The sequence below is a fragment of the Ambystoma mexicanum genome, chromosome 7p (assembly GCF_040938575.1).
Source record: "Ambystoma mexicanum isolate Mex_15411 chromosome 7p, UKY_AmexF1_1, whole genome shotgun sequence".
NCBI classification, from domain to species: Eukaryota; Metazoa; Chordata; class Amphibia; order Caudata; family Ambystomatidae; genus Ambystoma; species Ambystoma mexicanum.
The window spans coordinates 871060022-871079491 of NC_090939.1; the positions used below are offsets into that span (position 1 = coordinate 871060022).

General features: G+C 45.2%; 1 protein-coding gene across 3 annotated transcripts in view; it reads left to right on the forward strand.

Annotated features, from left to right (window-relative positions):
• The window catches only part of RPS6KA3 (ribosomal protein S6 kinase A3), a 1283345-nt gene that overhangs the window by 83468 nt on the left and 1180407 nt on the right, over positions 1 to 19470 (forward strand). For all 3 annotated transcript variants that reach the window (XM_069637077.1, XM_069637076.1, XM_069637078.1), the window contains exon 2: positions 2047 to 2103. In XM_069637077.1, coding sequence (XP_069493178.1) covers positions 2047 to 2103 — 57 coding nt within the window. The remainder of the gene's footprint in view (positions 1 to 2046; positions 2104 to 19470) is intronic.

Sequence of the window (19470 nt, forward strand, 5' to 3'; positions counted from 1 at the left end):
AAACTGGAAGGAGCGAAAGCAGAGGGCAAACATTTGATGCTGCCATTGGTCACACCATAAAGGCTGCCAAGCCATCGTTTGTGAAGGCTGTTATTGTCCAACATTTAAAGGATGTTATTAATACAAGTGACACTATTCTATCGGATCTATCGAAGACTAGCCAAAGGGTTGCCTGGAAGTATAGAACTCCACTGACCCCCCCCCCCCCACCCCTCTCTCCAAACCCCCACCAAATTTTGATTCCTTTTTTTTACTTTAATCTTTTACATGGTCCACAGAACAAACTTGTAGAATGGGTTTAGAAATGTTACTTAACAAAATCCATATGTTTAGTATAACCAGTCGGGTGCCTGCTGAGTTGACCCTTGTTGAAAGGTATTAAAGTCAGCAGTCACCTACTTTTACTGCATAGGGGTCCCATTAATCCAAAATGAGCTTTGGACAGCCATGGTAAAGACCAGTGCCCTAAAATGGTCCAAACAAGGTGTAGTAGTTACTTTATTTTTTCCAACCAATTTGGCGGTAGAGCTTTTGAGCAGATCGATTGGAATGAAGGTCTATATGCCACAACATACGGAACAGAGGTGTGGGAAATGGGTAATGTGATGTTCTACCAGCAAAAACACATTATTAAAAATCCATGAAGTCCCTACCCCGTAGTGCACCCAATGTTCCTCCTAGATTCAAATTGGGAATTGCGCATCAAGTGAGTGAGACTTATTTTAGTTTGGTTGAAATTATGGAGTAACCATGGGTTGGTGGTCTACCAAAGAGCCAAGAAAGATGTAAACTCTCATATCTGGACGGGTTCCCTCCCATGGCTGAATTTTTATTTATAAAAGTCAAATGTAGAAATTAAAATTGACCTACCTTGTGACCATTCATGATGGCCTCAATTCAGTTTCTAAGAAATAGCTACCATCTGCTGATGGAGAATAGCACGCATATGCTGTACGTTGGTTGCTTGGCCAAAAAACGCTTGGATGATAGATCTCTCCAGGTCTACAATAGTTGTGCTGTGGAGCTATCTAAATTTTGTTGGGATTGCGATTCTGTCACTAGCAGCCTTTGCGGTTGCAATAGTAAATGGTGTGCACGTTTCGTTTTCCCCTTACTTCCAAGAAAACTAGGGTTGTTTCCTCGTTTTCATAATCCTTTGGCAAGATTTGTAAAGGATGCGTTGCAGCTCTTTGCACCTCTGACAACTCAACGGCTGTTTCTTGTGTGCTCACTTTTGGTTCATAAAGCCTGGACTTTATGATGCAGCCATGTTAATGAGAACGAAGTCCAACTCTTTTAGCCACAATGGATTTGTTTTCTGTCCCTGTTCGAGCAACTAGTCATTTTACATTGGAATTTCATTGTCCTATACAGAACGTTAACTAACTGAACTATGATTCTTTTTGTCTTTAAAATTGCATTTTAGTTCTGTCTTTAATACATCCGTTTGTAGTGTACAGAATTGTTGCGTTGGATGGATTTTATATCCGAGTAAACATTTAGAAACTGATAAAAATGTGCTACTTGATGACGTCTTTTAAATGTACGTTTTACCTCCACGCTCAGCTGTTAATTTTCCTATGGAAATGCAGTTTCTCTGAGCACATTTTCATTTTGGCTGTAAGTGAGCTTGGCAGGTATAAGATTCAAGCTTCCTGTATTTTTCTGTTGCATTCCCAGAGCATCTGTGGCCAACGCTCCACTTTTGTTGTGGCTGCTTGCCTTTTGATTTGTGGTCTACATCCTCTTACCCCTTTGATTATTGCAGACCTATACGTTTGAAGAAGTGTGCATCTAATGGCAGCAACATTAAAATGGGTATGAGATATTCATGCAATTTGGGATAACAAGAGATGGGAGATCTGTAAACCCTCCTTGGCCTCTTTCTTCTATCCGTAGAGTTGGATAATCTATGAGCTCTACACCCATCCACTTCCTCACCTTTTATTTACGCCATGCTGTCTGCTGGAGATTGATTGCTGAACAAGGTTTTCTTTTTATGCAATGTGTTCTCTAGTAAAAGGATCTTCTTTCTCTCATTTGTAGAATGGACAACCAATAATAGATGAATCCATGGGGGAAGAGGAAAATAATGAGCAAAATGTAAGTATTCCTTTTCTCATGTGTTTGTTCTACACTGTTGGCCAATTGCATATGCTTCTAATGTATGGCCGTGTGACACTGGCATTTTTAAGGCTCACCTGTTCATGTAGCTTCACTACAATACAGCACACAGATGGGTTCTGTGTTATTACATCCCAGTAATACTAACCTGGACTAGATATAGTGGTAAAAATGAAATGTGTAAGTACCAAATATTGCAAGGACAAATCGGTCAAACAATACTTTTAAAACGGGGGCAGGAGGGCTGTTCTGTTAGTCTACCAACTGTCCTCAGAAGTCTAAATGTCTAAACCATAGTGCTCCTTGCAAGAAGGGTTTTTCCTTTGATCTATTTTTAGGATTATTTAGTTACATGTTTACTTATTTGTGCTTGCTTAATTTTTAGGTGCTTCAATAAGTGATGTGTACCTCTGTTTTCACTATTTAGTTTTGCAGAGTTACTTTAGTTGTGTACCAAAGACACCTGCTCTAACACTGTCCCGATTTGTCTTGTTCTGCCCATAATTATTTTATACTTGACATCAAAAACGACTTTGCTAATTTGGGCAATAGCCATGTACTTCTGAAAAGTGGATGAGTTCGTTTTTTACTGAAGCCTTTTTACTTGAGGGAATTGATTATTTTGTAATGATTTAGATTTGTAGTGTTCCAGGAGCTATGTGCAAACACATCCACATACCAATTTTATTTTAGTGATGCACATGTATTTGGCACAGTGGAGGCCAGGAGATTTAGTATTGTTGCTCCCAAATGCGAGTTTCTGGTGGGCTTAAATTATCATTTTTTTTCTCTGGATAAGTACTGGTCTGTGTTTTTATCACGATTTTCATTGTGCTTTTTAAATATGAGGTGAATCCGTAGAATTTGTTGACTACTCCACCTTCTAGTTTTTTTCAGTTAAATTCCTTTTTTGTTCTAGCCAGTCCCATTTATTTGCCTGTAAATGAAATGTGAATATTTAATTCACAAACGTGATGCAGGTTTACTAAGGTATATGTAGCCTAAGCTTGTAATTGCACAATTTGCGAATGAGATTACGAGTATTCAGGCATTATGTGTCAACCTTCAATTATTTTTCTTTGCATTATGGGATTTTTTAGCCCTACATATACACTACTGTCTCCCAAATGGTATGGGGCATAATTATCTTTGCCTGCAATGAAGCTGTAGCTTCTGGTAGCTGACAAGCTGGTTCGTTTGTATTGTTTTTCCACACTATGCTTCAAGTGGTATTCAAAACCCATAATTTGTCTTTGGGCTGAAGGTTTCGTCGATTCCATCCAGGACTTCCACGATAATTCATGTCACTTTGGACAGTAAAAACAAAGTGGAATCGCATTTGTTCCACTTTTGTCAAGGCTGTTTTGTTTGGGTTTTATGAAGTGCTATGTATCTTTCTATTTCACTCTTTGCAATCATGCCTCCTAGAATGGCACTTCAAATGTCGATTTAGCCATTTCATAAGCCTCGTGTCTAGTATTCATGCAGGGCCAGCATTTTTTAGAGGCAAAGTCAGATATGGCTCATCTGGTAAAGGTCTACTGCAGCAATCTGTGCAAACTGGAAGTCCTGTGTTGGATAGAAGTGTTTCATCCTCCGAACGTTGATTGAAATTACTAGTGTTGAGTGATAGTTGCACCACTTTACAATGCTACGAAATCACAAGACTGATCGCACGTATGAATTAAAAAACAAAAGTTTAGGGCCGGCATAACCATGCAAGATAGGATGCTAACTGTTTACATTGTAAGAAAAACACAGGTTTGGCAGAAAGGCACAAAACCACAGCGCTTGTATGAATAAATATAAAGAGTGCATATAGGCTGCAGGTGCCTGAGAGGTGTGAGTACTGCCAAGTACAACCCACTGTTGTGGAAACAATTAGAGCACGGGCAATTCTCAGTTGCACTGCGCCCAAGAGTGCAATATAGGCATGTGTTGCAAGTAATTGAAGAGAGATGTGGTTATAAGTCTGATGGATTTATTTGCAAAGTAGCCTGACGCGTGTTTACAGTTGTGTGCGAGTGTAGTGCGATTAGAGGGTCGAGCACGGATTTGGGACAATCCCAGGCTTCCAATTTTTTCCATAACAGGTTTCTATCTATTTTGTCAAAAGCTTTTGACAGGTCAACAAACGCCAGATAGATCTTGGGTGCTCCTTCTTTTACTTTGGCTTTTAAGATGTTAATTATCAAGGTGTTAATAGCTGTTGATCCATTTTTTTGGAAGCCGGTTTGCAGAGTGTCTTTACACTTTGCTGATTTTTCCCAAATCCTCCACTGGTCCAGAATGATCGAAGAGAAGATCTTTCCCATAATGTCTAGTAATGCGATTGGTCTATATCTTCCCGACAACCCTTCTTATGAATCGGGACGATAACTGCTTTTAGCCAGGACTCTGGGATTTGTTGCGTTCTTTCGCATTCCTCGAAGATCCTTCCAATCAGTTCTGCCCATTCTTTTGGAAATTGCTTGAGGGTGGTGTTTGTTAATCCATCTGGACCTGGAGCTCTAGATGATTTCAATTCAGATTTTTAATTCGATAACTTCCGGGTTTGAGGCGGATACCCAGTTCGTGATTGCAGTTGTTTTAGTCTGTTCTACTGATTCCTTGGGCTCTTCAAACTCCCTTGATAGGTACTCGATCCATTTCGCTTCTGGGACAGCATTTATCGGAGCCGAGTTCGATGTAAGGCTGCTTTTTTTGATTAATGACCAGAAGTTGCTAGATTTGTTTGTTGCCAGTGTTCTCAACATTTCTTCAGCGTCTAGTTGGTATTGCGCTGCTCTAGTTTCTTTCCGCCAATTTACGTATCTTTTTCAGTGTTCCACTCCTGCCAGTCTTGTTCTTTTTTTGAGTTTTTTGCCCTTCTTTTTAGTTTGCGCCCTAGTTTTCTTTGTTCTACCAGCTCTTTGTTATAAGCGTGGGCAGTGTGTGGTTGGGGCGTCCTTCTGGCTCCTGCCGGTTTCTTGTATGGCAGCAGCAGAGCAAGATAATTTGGTCTCTCTTTATTCTTGCTTAGTTGGTTAGCTGATGTTTTTTCCTCCCAGACCGATTTTATTTGTATGAGGTTTGCTTCCGTTAGACATAGCCGTGTTTGCTGGGCGTTCGTTCCGACCGTGGCCGTGTAGACCGGTTTCCTTGGTTTCCACCCATGCCAAGTGCATGTGATTAGGTTGTGGTCGCTATTAGTCGTTTTTATGACTTCAAATCTTGTTATGTTTGTTGCTATGGCCGCGGAGATGAAGATGTAATCTAACGTCGCTTTAGAGGCACCTTGTTCCCAAGTTGGAATGTTCAATTGGCTGGGGAATAGGGCGGCTGTATTTTGTAGGTTTCTCGAGCTGATTATTTCCATCCAGGCTTTCCCACGTACCAAAGCTGCGTCTGTCCACGTTCCCTGATTTTCTTTGTTGTATTTTGCGTTGAGGTCCCCACATACCATTATCTCTATTTCGTCAAACTCTTCATATAGTTGATCGATGGTCGAACTCATCGTTGAGCAGAACTCTTTAACGGTTGTTCGTTGGGGATTCCAGTAGCAATTTATAATTGCCAAAATGTTGTGTTTTATCCTCTTGGCGTTCTGGGTGGATGGGGACCATGTGGTAAGGGTCACTAACATTTCATATGATTCTATCCATTTCTTCGGCGCTTCGAGACCCAGGCCGTTTTTTATCGCCGTTAGCAGCCCAGGTGATGGTCTTCCTAGGGGTCCCCTCGCTGCTGCGATTTCCAAGCAGAATCCGTCCAAGGTGGGTTTCTCAAGCAGCCATGTCTCTTGTAGACATATAATGTCGAAAAAACCCAAGTTCACATCTCCCGGCGTAGTTAGGTGATTGTGTCCTCTGGTGTTCCAGGATCCGAGGATGAAAAGATCCTTGTCGGGCCGTTTCTCAATGGTCGACGTTGTTCCCACTATTTCAAGGCCCGGCCCTGCTCGCTGCTATTTCATAGTTTTCTTAGACCAGGTAGATGTAAACCAGTCCCACGGGCCTCTTGAAGGTCTGAAGTTCCGTGTTTTTTGGGGGCTCTTCTGGTCGTTCACTTTTGCGATGGAATGTCTAGTTGGCTGTGGTGTTCGATTTTCTTTTCCACTCCTTCCGTTTGGTCTAATTTCGTGTTGATGACGATTGTCATCCACATTACTACTTTTGCGCGAGTTTGGGTCTGCGTGGTTTAAGGCCCCTCTCTGGTCTCGTGAATCGTCTCTACGGTATTGTTTGATTTCTTCATGCGCATTTTCTTTATCCTTCGTCTTGTTCCATCGGTTGTGCGCGTATAGATCTTCTGTTTTTGAGTGATAGTGCGCTTTGTAATTTTGAGTTTTGTTATTTTCCAGTCTTGCTCCTCTCGTTTGGTCTTTGTCATTTCAGTCAGCTGGAGTCCCATTGATGCCATTTCCTCAAACTGCTTTGTCCATGTGGATGATGCTCTCCGCCTTTAAATGTAAATAGGCTTTCGCCGTCCTGCCCTTGTGATAAGGCTCTACCAACTCGATGTCTCTTGACCTCACGTCCCTAAGAGTTTTTGATTTTTTTCATGATCTGAAGGATGGTTGGTCGGTTTAAGATTAAGTACTCCTTTGTGATAACTTGTTGTTCGAGTTTAAATAAGCGGGTGTGACTCTTGTTTGTCGTTTCCGTTTTCCTCTTTTCTCCTACGGGAGATTGGAGTCTCGGATTACTTCTATCTCTCGCACTCTTTCCGTCTCGATGGTATGTTTGCTTTCCAATACGTGCTTGTGGACATGATTGCGTCGCCTTTCTTTCCGGATTTGTCCTTTTTGTTTCGTTTCTTCCCATTTGGCCTTTTCCTCACTCGAGGCTCCTTTTTCTTCACTAATGATTTCTACTTCCCTCGTTTTTTTGGCTGTTACGTTGGAAGTTAAGTCTTGTTTTCTGTTATCCGGGTCAGTAGATTCCCGGTGCTGTGATACATTCATTAGCGGCGTGTCTGTCATAAATTCTTCCACTGTTCGTGGAGATCTTTGGGCGGTGTTCTTCGGGGAGCAGGGATCATCCACGATTACGATCTCATCTGTTTTCCCCTCTCCTTTTTTTAGAGTTATGACCAATTGTCCTGGTAGTAGTTTAGTGACTCCAGGGAGTTTGCCGGATGTGCTCGCTCTTATTTCTTCTTCTTTTTTTTTTTTTTTTTTTTTTTTTTTGTTTATACAGAGGTTTGTCTGGATCATTTCTGTTCTGTCTTCCGGGCCTTTTATCCCACTGAGCACTTTCTGGATTCGGGCTTCCGGGCCTGTTGTTCCACTGTGCAGCTTCTGTGTTTGGAGTTCTAGAGGATTTCCCAGGTTTGAACCCTGAGGTGGTGTCGGGTTTCTAGTTTGTTCTAGACGTTCAATTTTTCGCTCAAGCGCCTCCATTTTTCTTTCCCAGTTTATTTCCTGGATATTTTTCTGTTTCTATGGCCGTTATATAGCTTTCTACATGGGCCATTTTTGCGCTCATATTTCCGAGGATTGCTGTATTGTCCTGTATTTCATTTTTTAGTGCTTCATATAGTTTGCAGAAAGGTGCTAGTACAATTGACATTGCCGACATGGTAGCTATCATGTCCGGTTTCTGGTTTGAGGTGTCTTTGTGAATGGCCGCGGCAATATCGCTTAGCCGGTGATTTTTAGGAGAGATTTGGGTTTTCTCAGCTCTTTTTGACATACCTATACTGTGTGGGCCCCGGTGTTCTGTTTGTGAAGTAGGGTCCTGGCTTGTTGACGTTCTCCCCGCCTGTAGCTTCCGAGGTGTCCATTGGCGTTCCCAGTTCTTTGTGGATGCTAAGGCCGCTGTTTGTAGTTCCGTGACCAAGTGCGGCTTCGTCCATACAGGCCGTTGTTCACGGTAATCTGTTAGGTCCACGGGTCTTTGGGTTTCCTCCGAGGACAGGCTTGCTATATGATCTTCTACGGTTGCCTTTGTCCTTTCGTCCTTGTTTGTTATTGGGGTTTTTTTGCTTCTTTTTGGGCTCTGAGTTTGAAGTTTCAGTGTCCGACGAGATCTTGGGATTGGAGGATTCCATTTGTCTTTCCCGAGGATGATCCTCTTCCCCGCTCTTGGACTGGGCTTTGGTTTCTCTTTCATTGCTATTTTCTGTGCATGCTGCAACGTTTGTTTGTTTTTTTCCCATTTGTGTGGCGATTTTGGTTTGGGTATCGTCTGTTTTTCTTAGTTTTGATCCTGGCATGATTTCTTTCGCTAGTTCGAGCATCTCTGCATCTGATACCTCTGAGTCCACTGTTATTTTGCGTTTTGTACTGTTGGGTAAAGAATGTTTTTAGGGGGCAGGATAGTAGCGGTGCCGGAAGTTTTGATGGTCTTTTTCTTTTAGACAACTTTCCTTCTCTACTTTTGTGGTCAAGTCTTTTGTACCCCCTTTTTTTTTCTTGAGTTGAGGGTGCCTTCTGAGGTGTTTGGTTTCTTTTAGATTTGAGTTTTTTTCTTTTTTTGTTTTACACTGGTTTTTGTACTCTCGTCCTCAGTTTCCTTGGTTGAGTCCTCCTGGTCGCTTACTCTGTGTGTGTCCCCTCGTTTGTTATCTTCTTCAAAGACTTCGTCACTATCTCTGTCTGAGGACGATTCACCGGAACTGATTTCAACTGGTTCCTTGTGTTCCTTTACCTGATTTTTGTACACAACTGTTGTGTTTCTCTGGTCTGAGTCTTTGCTCTTATGGTCTGAGTGGATCATTGCCTTGATGTTCAACATTTTCTTGGGGCAGTCCATATTTTTTGCTGTTCCCACGTGGGAAAGCGATGTCTTTTTTGTTCCTTTCTCCACGTTATTTTGGATCTGCACATTTGCATCCACTGGGGCTTGGCTGCCGGGGGGGGGGGTGGGTTGAAGCATTTCTCACAGGGGGTGTTACATGTAAGCGGAGTCCACCCGCTGGCTGCTAGATCGACGTTGTTGTGGATCAGGTTACCCACTGGCACCTCAAAACTTGGGGTCTTCCAGACGTCATCCACCTCCTCACTCCGCCCGCCCCACAGCAGGATCCCTTCGATGGTGGTGACGCCGGTCGTCCTCCGACAACCCTGACGTTACCACCACTCGTCTCTAGGACGGTTGCTAGGGCCCCCGCTGCGTCACGGACGATTGGGACGGCAACTGGGTCAGTTATGCTCTTTTTCTCTCTCCCGCCCAGCCCGGCGTGGCAGGACCTCTCTACTTTCTCCGTCTGTCTCCACCGGCTGGTTTCCTCGCACTCTGCGGGTGCTGCGTCGGCGGGGGCCGGGGCGGACCTGACGGGAGAACTTGGACTCACAGTTTCAGGCGCGTTTGCGCTCGCCGGCGTCGAGACCGCAGCCCACAAAGCTGGTAAATTCGTTTGTGCTTGCCTCTGATGCGTTTTCATTATAAGCTTGCCTCTGGGGGTTCTTGCTTTTTCCGCTCTCTTGGCCACAGCCCCCGCATCCGCGGTGTCGGCCTCCGGTGCTCTCATTTTCTGTGTTGGTTTAGACGTTGATTCTCCGCGTTCCTCCGACTCCCGGTAGGTTGTCTTGGCCTTTCCTACTGGGGGTGTGGGAGGACGCACTTCAGGCTCCATCGCGCTTTTACTCCGCGTCTGCAGCGGACTGCTGCAGACTGCTCTCACCTCGGCTCGCAGCTCCGCTCACCGCTCCGCGGTGTACTGGGCTAATTAACCACTTCCTGGCACAACGATGTGGTCGGACTACAGGACTGCTGCAGACTGCTCTCCTGCTAATTAATTCTCTGCAATGTATGCATGGCTGCCTCAGGAAATGAAGGGAAAGGCTCAGAAGCAGCAGCTCCTCCACAAGTCCATGGGCACATAGGAGACGCAGAGTTAGAGGTTGGTTTTCTAACGACCGGCGGTATTCAAAAAGCAATTAAATGAAGACCTTAGACCAATTGATCGTGTTGCCGAAATAGTATGTCGACACAGCTTTAGTTTGCAACGGTGGATAGGTTCTGGTAGCCAGGTGGAATGTTGCACTCTGGCCACATGCAGTAAGCTGCAAATGTAGTTATATTGGGGATCACCATAGGTGTGGTAAGCACGAGCCAAGTAGCACCTACTTGTAGGTAACAACACAGTAGGCCGGATCTGCTTCTGTTGAACAAGGAGCTAATAAGTGTGCAACAAATTTAATGTCAACAAGAAATTAAGGCAATGCCACTTTTTCTACAAAGCTTTAACAAGTTTCTCATTGTTGGATTCCACATGTATTCATGTAAAAGTGAATAATCTAGTTACAAATATGCACATTAAAATGTGCATTGGTAAAGCCAGCCTTTTTGACTTATGTAGGATAGGAATTTGCCAGGGACTCCCATAACTGTACCAGGGGCGAAGATTTTAAGTTTCAAGCTACTATACATAGTCACTTGCTACCTGATTTCTATACATGCACAGCACACCATTGCTTGCTCGCCAATTATCACTGGCCAATGGCTACTGCAGAGTGTAAATTGTGCAGCCTGATGGCCCTACATGACCGTAAAATGGCAACAGCTTGACAATTGTGTGATCACCTGGGTATATGATAGCAGTGCATGGCAAATGCCTATCTAATATTGCAAAGCCCAAAACTGATGGCTTGGTCAATTGCTCCTTTTACAGGACGCCTGTGCAAGGAACAGATATAAATTAAATGGCTGAAAGCACACGTAGTTGAGTTCTTTTTTTATCAGGAGTCATGCATTTACAGCTGAAATTTAGCTACCAACTCCCAGCAGACTGCTTACAGAAGACACTTGTTGGCCAACGTTTGGTTTTAATCTCCTGAGAACTAGCTCGGAGATCCCAAAGGGATGCATTTTGTGCGAGGGGAAGGGGAGGTGTGTAAATGGCTTTAGGATTAGCAGGACCATGGACAGTCAATGGATGGGATAAATGACACGCTCACAAGCAGGTCTCAATCCTTGCATGTTCTGTCGCTCTTGGCTGTACTCCATTGTATTAGGTTTGACTTGTGGGTGGCGCTTAGGCACCGCCTAATAGCCTTAACTGGGGTACATGCTCTATATTATGCCCACTCCTACAAATAAAGTAGTTCACCAGCCACTTTGCCTTGCCAAAAACTGGCAAATGCTGCCAAGAAAAAATAACCCTGCCTGCTACTTCCACCACACTCATTGGTGGTAAAGCAAAGTAGTGCCACTGGAGGGTACACATGTCTTTAAATTAGTATGAATTACAGGTGCAACGATTCCTAGATTATAAGAATAAATTCCAAAGTGATTTACTTTCCTAATGGTAGCCCAATTGGGAAGGGAAATTATAGTCCCTTTTTTAAAAAAAAAAAAGAAAAATGTACACCAATTTAAAAAAACAAGGCACAAAATATTGCCACTTGAAAATCTTATTTGGAGCCCTAATTATGCCTATGGCTCAGAAAGGAACTGTGAGGTATTGAACATTTAAAAAAGCATGCAAGGTGAGTTGTTAATCATATTGCATAATTAAATAATCTCAATTAGAAATTTGATTAACATGAATGTTTGTGGAATTCAGAAATGGCCAACACATGTGAAATGCTTCATGAATGTACTTCACTTGAACTTGATATAAATAAAATATATGTCTTTAGCATCAGTTGTCATGGGAGTCCAATGTAGCTCAAGGTTTTAGTGTGGCAGGCTAACCAGGCAGTGAGCTATGTGGCTCCTGAATGTAGATCCGACCACTTATTTTAGTCCCGGTTATGACTAATAGAGCAATGGCCGGCAATGCACCTTTTTAACAGTTTTTCTGTACACTTTGCCCGTTATACATTCTGCCTGCTGATTGAGGGTATTTTCTTTGATGGCTTTTGTTAATGTTTTATACTGGTCATTATTTATGAAACGGTATGTATATATTAACTGTTTATTGGTAATCTGTCTTGGCCCAAGAATTCATAATCCGTATAGGATTTGCCAACCAGCCCCATGAATTCCAAATATACAGAAGTACTCCCACTTTAGCTCTATACTAATCTAAAGAATGCACACACAAAACAACTTGGTGTAATTAAATTCTTTACAAAACCGTGTTGCATAGTGTGTAAACAATCAATGTTTATTCTATTAGGAAGCATTGGAGACCAGCGAGTCAGAGAATGATCCTCCTAATAGCCACACATCACGTTTTGTCTACTTAGGAATGCCCATTTTTGTCCATTCTGGAGAGAAGGATAACCTAACCCTCTAATAGTCACATGTATTATATTGTCTACTTGCTCCGCCTTTGTCCGCATCCTGTATGCAGCAAGTGTCGTATTTAATTAATGCATGCTTTATAAAGAATACCATTCCACGAGTTGTGCCCAGTAGGCAATGCCTCTGTTGCGTTTCCATAATCATACGATAAACCAGTGGATGTTTGAACAAGGATCCTCAATATGGGGCTAGGTAAGATAGTTTTTGGGGACCTGATTTTGGAGCTCTTCATTTCAAGGAAGCAGCTGGCAGGTTGTACATGTTTATTTTATCTTTTTGCCTTCACTGTACCAACCCTAGTGATTGATAAAATCCAATATGATCTGGTGCCCTTGTTGTGTGCCACTGAAGTGGCACAGATTTAATCTTTAAGAGGGGTGCAGACATTGGTCTATTGTCACAGGTCTAAAGGGCTTGGACTATGTGGTCAGTCTCAACATAATTACAGTAGACCTGGACCATCTGAGAAGTTAAACTCTAATCAAAACCCAGAGGCAAAGTATTCCACTGTGTTCAGAACACTTTGCCAAATGTGTGCTATCCACTGCATTGAGAATTAACTAGTACTAATAAGCTGTTCTATGGAAAGCTGTTGACTCCTATGAGTTTAAAATCTGTTGTAAAGTATTGAATTGAAGACCAGTCTGAGGGCAATTGTGTGCAGTTCACTTCCTTTTAATAAGCTGGATACCTCGCAAGGTAGACCATGTAAGGTACAGGTAGTACAGAGGGGCACCCACCGGGACATCCAAACAGGGCAGGCATGCAGGGGCAACTGACACTCACTTTTGTGAACGGGAGATGTCTTCAATTCGCCAGCACAACCATCACTGCAAATTGCTGCTTCTTTGATTCATTCCATTGCTGGTAACCTTGTTCCTCCTTCATCCTGCCTGCAATAGTATTCCACCATTAGGCAATCCATCTCCTTGTCGACTTGCTTCTACCCAGAACTACTCTAATCTTATCTATCCCTCCTGTACGTCCAAGGCTGCACTTATTGATCTTGGTTTATGGAATGCCAGGTCTCTCTGAAATAAGTCCTCTGCTGTTCTCGATCTTTTACGAAGGCTTAGACTTAACTTTCTCTGCATTAGAGACCTGGATTCCCTCAACACTACGGTTGCTGCCTCCCCGAATACCTGTCAGACTTCCCTCAGTCGTACCCCACGTCTGCTGGCACAAGTCAGGGGTTTTGATATCCTATACGATTCCTCCTTTACAATTGTGTCCTCTACCCTGTCCCTTGCTACTTTTTTCCTCATTTGAATTTTCCTTTTGTACCTTTTCTAAACCTTATTTTCGACCCCCTGAACTAGTCAGCTCCTTCTGTGACGATATTGATCGTCTTCTCTCTATTATTCTTCAGTCTTCTAATCCTCTCGTCCTCTTGGGTGACTTCATCTCTTCTGCGCCACTCTGCTCTTCCTCTGCTCTCAATCCTTGACTCACTTCCTATGTCCTCTCTACCCTTCCTTATCACATTTACGGTTCTGGTCTTGATTTGATTTTTACTTCATCTTTGTCTGCCTTTCATGTTTCATCACTTCCTCTTTAGCGGAACATCACCTTTTTTTCGGTCTCAATTTTTCCTCAAGTTCCTACAAATTCTTTAGATTCTCACCCTAATTTTTGTTTCGTCACAACCTGTGCAATTTCAATATTCCACTCTTTGCTTCTTCCTGTACTTCTGCCATACCTTCTCACTCTTCATTATCACTTCTGTCTGCCGACGAGGCTGCTTCGACTCTTTTCTCTTCTTCTCTTGACACACTCTACCCTACTTCTCCCTTCTATCCCACTCGTAAACGTTCCCAGCCATGGCACTTTCCTCATCTTAGAGCCATGCGCCGCTTTCTTCGCCGTCTTGAAAGACATTGGCTTAAATCCAAGTCTATGGCTGACTACTCGTATTTCTCATATCATGCCCTATATGGTGACTGCTTATCTTCTGCTAAACCCTCCTATTTCTCAGACCTTTTTACATACAGTCAACTCACCCTGAGGGTCTTTTCCAAATCCTCTCACGGTTACTTTCTCCACCATCTCCTGACTATTCACTTAATTCCACTCCTTCAGCCTGTGACCTGGCTGAATTATTTTCTTCAAAGGTGGCTTCTCTCTGCTCTGACATTGAAGCCTCCACCTCTTCAACATTCTCTTCTGTTCCAATCTCCTGCTTTGTACCCATCACCAATACGGAGACTTCTCTCCTACTTGCTGAAGCTCATCCAAGTGCTTCCCCCACTGATCCTATTGCACCAAAGTCTACCCATCCCTTGTCTCCCATCTTACTTCCTTTCTTAATATCTGTCTTGATATCAACATTTCGAAGGGATTGGGTCCTCCGACGTATTCCATATCTGACTGTAATCACCACAGCTGTGCTGCTTTGGAAAATCTTTCGGCATCTGCGTCCTGCGTCGATACGCTGTCTTCGAGGACCTCCTCCGACAGCCCACGTCACTGGATGTTAGAAGTAGGACGCACGACGCCCGTAGGCTCAGTTCCGTTTTTTCCGTGAACGTGTTCGCTTCGGAGATCTCGGCGCGCCTCGACTCTTTGGAGTTTCGGATCTTCGAACCTGTTCGTTTGTGAAGTTTATCGGGATGTCTTCCTCTTCTTCCACGCCATGTCCGGGCTTCAAGAAGTGTGGGGACTGCGGGTCCAAGATGTCGGTGACAGACTCGCACAGCACCTGCCTCTGGTGCCTCGGGGAGGCCCACGACACAGATGATTGTGTCGACTGCCAGTCGCTTACGTCCAAAGCCTTGTGGGAGCGTAAGGAGAAGCTGTCGGTTGGTAAGGTGTCCAAGCCCCGGAAGTCGAGGTCCACTGTGCTTTCGACAGACGATTCGAGGGGCGACTCTCCGCATCATCATCCTCGTCGTCGTAAGTCTAGGCGGGTCTCGGTCCCGGAGTGGGTCCCGCCACTCCTCTGCCTCTTCGAGGCACTCACGGAAGCGCCGTCATTGGTCGCCTTCCCCGTCCTCGTCCGAGGACTCCGCCCAGCTGCGGGTTGCTTATCCCACCAAGCATGCGACTCCGGAGGAATAGGCTTCCTTCGGTAAGAAAATGTTGGCTATTCTTGAATCGCAGGGCACCGGTCCGTCCGTGCCTCCGAGGTGGGGTCGGGTGTGACCATACTAGAGACACTGCTCGTACGCCTTTGGGCTCGGGTGGTCGGCACGATTCACGGGAAAGGTCCCGCTCGGACAAGGGGAATCGTTCTAGTCATGCCCGTTCCAGGTCCCGGTCCTCGACGCGCTCGAGACCGTGTGCACCTGTGCAGTCTTCGAAGAAGATGTCGACGCCTGGGGAGCGGAGGTCATCGAGGGACTCTCTCGAGGCTACGCCTCCGAGGAAGTCGTCGACGCCATTGGCGCCCAGGCTGTCTAAGGACACGCTCGGGGCTCCACCCTCGAGGCCTGTGTCGAAGCCGTCAATGCTGTTGGCGCCGCGCTCGACGCAGATTCACTCGACGCCTTTCGAGGCTGTTTTGTCGGAGGTACCCCGTGGCACGGTGGAACCCCCTAGAAAGGCTCTGGCCAAGGCCAAACATGTCTTTGTCCCCCATTCTGTGCCCACTTTCCACCATCTGGATTATATTTCTGAGGTGGATGAGGGTTCTGAAGATGGGATGGTTCCTGATACGGTACCAGACGAGATTATCTCTGGACATAGCCAGATTGAGGACCTGCGTCAGTCGCTGCACAACGCCAGTGGTCTGGACACCTCTCCGGAGGTGGAGTTCTGTAGGCCTGAGCCTGGCACCCATGCCGAGTCCTCGGACCGGCACCTTATGTCGAGGGTCACAGAGTACTTGGGGTGGTCTGATCCACCAGGGGATTTTCTGCAGGATGACCTGACGGATATCCTCGACCAAGGTCCACCAACTGACCGGTACTGCCGTTCCATATGGCTCTACAAAGGAGGGTGGCGGCGGCTTGGACTGCACCAGAGAGTCTTCCGGCAGTGGGCAAGTCTTGCCGTGAAAATACCGCCCAGCCAGTAGTGACCCCTATTACTTGACCACGCACCCCACTCCGGAGAGTTTGGTGGTGCAGGCGGCTATGGCCCCAGCAAAGCAGGCGTCGTATCCTACCATCCCTCCTGATGGGGACGACAAGCGTTTTGATGGTTGGACGAAGAAAGTGTTTTCTTCAGGGGGGTATGGCTCTTGAGGCAGCCAATTCCTTATGTGCCTCGTCACGTTTCACACACACTCTGTGGAACTGTTTCCTTAGCAGCTGAACATATTCTCGAAGGGGACGAACAGGATGGTTTTCTTGCTATGATACAGGATGGCAAGGATGCCATGTGTGAGGCCGTTCAGTCGGGTCTGGACATGGCAGATTGCGTCAGCCGGTCCATGGCGGCGAGCACCGTAATATGCAGGTTTGTGTGATTGCGGAAGTCGGGGTTTGTATGTGCAAGCCCGGCTCCTCAACATGCCCTTTGATGGTGTACAATTTTTTGGCAGCAAGGCTGACGAGAGCCTTGAGACGTTGCAGACCTCAAAAGCTGCAGCAAAGTCTTTGAGCGCTGTAGTTCGACAACCTCTGCCTTTTTCGTCCTAGGGGACAGCAAAGGAGGGGAGGTTCCTTTCGTTTTTACTCATCCTTTAGTAAAACGAGAGGAGCTGCTAGTCAAAGGGGGCCACCGTAGGAGTCCCAGATGTGGAAAACAAGGTACTCGATGTGCCAAGGCCGCTCGGGCAGTTGCCTCTTTGCCCTCAGGCAATGCTGCAGCCGCTTCAGCTCAGTCATGAGGCCATGTCCCATGGTTCGCCGGTTGCGGAAAGGCTGGTGCAGCATCTTGTAGAATGGGGTGCCATTACTTCAGATGTGTGGGTTCTGGAGATCAAAGCATACGGTTACTGTCTTCCCTTTCGGCAGAGGCCTCGCGACAATCCACCAGGGAATCTCTCTTTGAAGAGTCTGGATCCACTCCTTGCGCAGGGAATTCAAGCCCTGCTCGAGAAAGGTGCCATAGAACTGGTGCCTGTAGCGGAGAGGAACAAGGGATGTTATTCCCCTTATTTTTTGATTTCAAAGAAAGACTGGGGATTGTGACCCATCATGGACTTGCGCGGTTTGAACAAACTCCTCAGGAAGGACAAGTTCAAGATGGTTACTCTTTCTCAAGTCCTGCAGGCCCTTCAACTTCAGGACTGGTTGGTGTCTCTCGACCTCAAGGACGCTTAGTTTCATGTGCCGATCCATCCAAAGCACAAGAAGTACCCGAGGTTCGCTGTTGGCGACTCGCACTTTCAGTTTCGAGTCCTGCCGTTCGGATTGACCTCCGCCCGAGGGTCTTCACCAAGCTCATGGTGGTGGTGGCAGTGTATCTCGAGAAAAGGGGATTCACATCTACCCCTACCTGGACGATTGGTTGATCAGGGCGCGCTCTCCCGAGCAAGTCCTGATCATCTGTCAGTCACCTGCCACTCCCTTCACAGGCTGGGCTTCTCCCTCAATTTAAAGAAGTCCCCTTTATTGGTTACGCTGGAAGGCGTTTGGGACAAGCTGTTACTAAGCAGACTTTGTCTCGATGGATTATCTTGGCAATTTCTGAATGTTACCGCTTGGCGGGTAAGGACGCTCCGGTAGGCTTGCGGGCCCATTCTACCAGGGGTATGGCTGCCTCTACTGTCCTGCAGAGGGGTGTTCCTATTCGTAACATCTGTGATGCAGCCACCTGGGCTTCGGTCCATACTTTTGTACGTCGCTACTCCCTCGATTCTATTCGTGGGCAGGATCTGGCCTTTGGTAATGCGGTCCTTTACTCTGCAATTTGATTGGGTATTCTACATTTTTATATTCTAAATTCTTTTCCCACCTCCTTACATTGGTACTGCTTTGGGAGTCTGTCATAGATATGGAATACGTCGGAGGACCCAATCCCCTCGAAGATCAAGTTACTCTCTTACCTGGTAATGTTCTTTCGATGGGATGGTCCGACAACGTGTTCCATATCGTTCCCTCCCTGCTACAGAATTTCTTATGCGATTGCAGCTTATGTTTCCACAAGGCTTTCTGTGGTCATACTGGCAGTAGTTTGGTGCCACACGTTCTGGAAAAAAACTACAACTGAGGCTACGGGCGTCGTGCGTCCTACTTATAACATCTGGTGACGTGGGCTGTCGGAGGTCCTCGAAGATGGCGTATCGACGTCAGACGCCGAAAGATTTTCCGAAGCAGCACAGCTGTGGTGATTACTGTCGTAGATATGGAATACGTCGTCGGACCATCCCATCGAAAGAATGTTACTAGGTAAGAGTAACTTGTTCTTCCTTCATCTTTTAAACACTCTTCTACTATTCAAATTCTAAAGAAACCTTTGGTCGACTCCTGGCTGGTTTCAAATTTTCATCCTATTTCTCTTATCTTTTCTTTCTAAACTACTTTAACGGTTGGTATATTCTTAATTTTTTACTTTTATTTCTATTTCTAATCTGTCAGGCTTTCGCTCCTGCCACTTAACCGAAAGTGCTGTTAACTGTTCTGAAAACTTTGCTCACAGGATGCTATTCCAAACATGCCTCTTTTATTATGCTGTTGGATCCCTCTGCGGCTTTTGACACAGATCACTCTATTCTATTGGCTTCTCTTGCTTCCTTTTTTTTCTGGTTCTGCCTTTTCCTGCTTCCAGTCATATCTATCTGAAAGAACTTTTTCTGTCTCTTGGTCCAGCATAAATGTCTCACTCGTCCATGGTGTCCCACAAGGGTCTGTTCTGGGTCCTACTGGATCTTTCGTCAAGCCCTCAAAATGCAGCTCTTCTCCTAACTCCACCACCATTACACCAAAGCACAGCGTTTCCGCAACACCCTACCACAGTAGGCTCAGTATGACCAACATGTATGTATACACTGCCACTACGTAACCAATGCAAACCTTTACCTATGCTCCCTGACCTTCCACCAACTACTCACTGTATGACTAAGTGTGCTTCCCTTACCTGTACCTGTCTTCTACTTGCAACAGTGCCTCCATGCCTCTGTGTTGTATGTTCTCTTTACAAATGAAATAAATTATATTTTCTCTTTCAACTTCCCCTTTTGCTGCTGTTATCTCCTCGTTTGGTCTTTCACATCACTTTTATGCTGATGATACTCAGCTCTTTGTCTTTTTCTTCTTTCTCTTCTGATATCCATCACACTGTC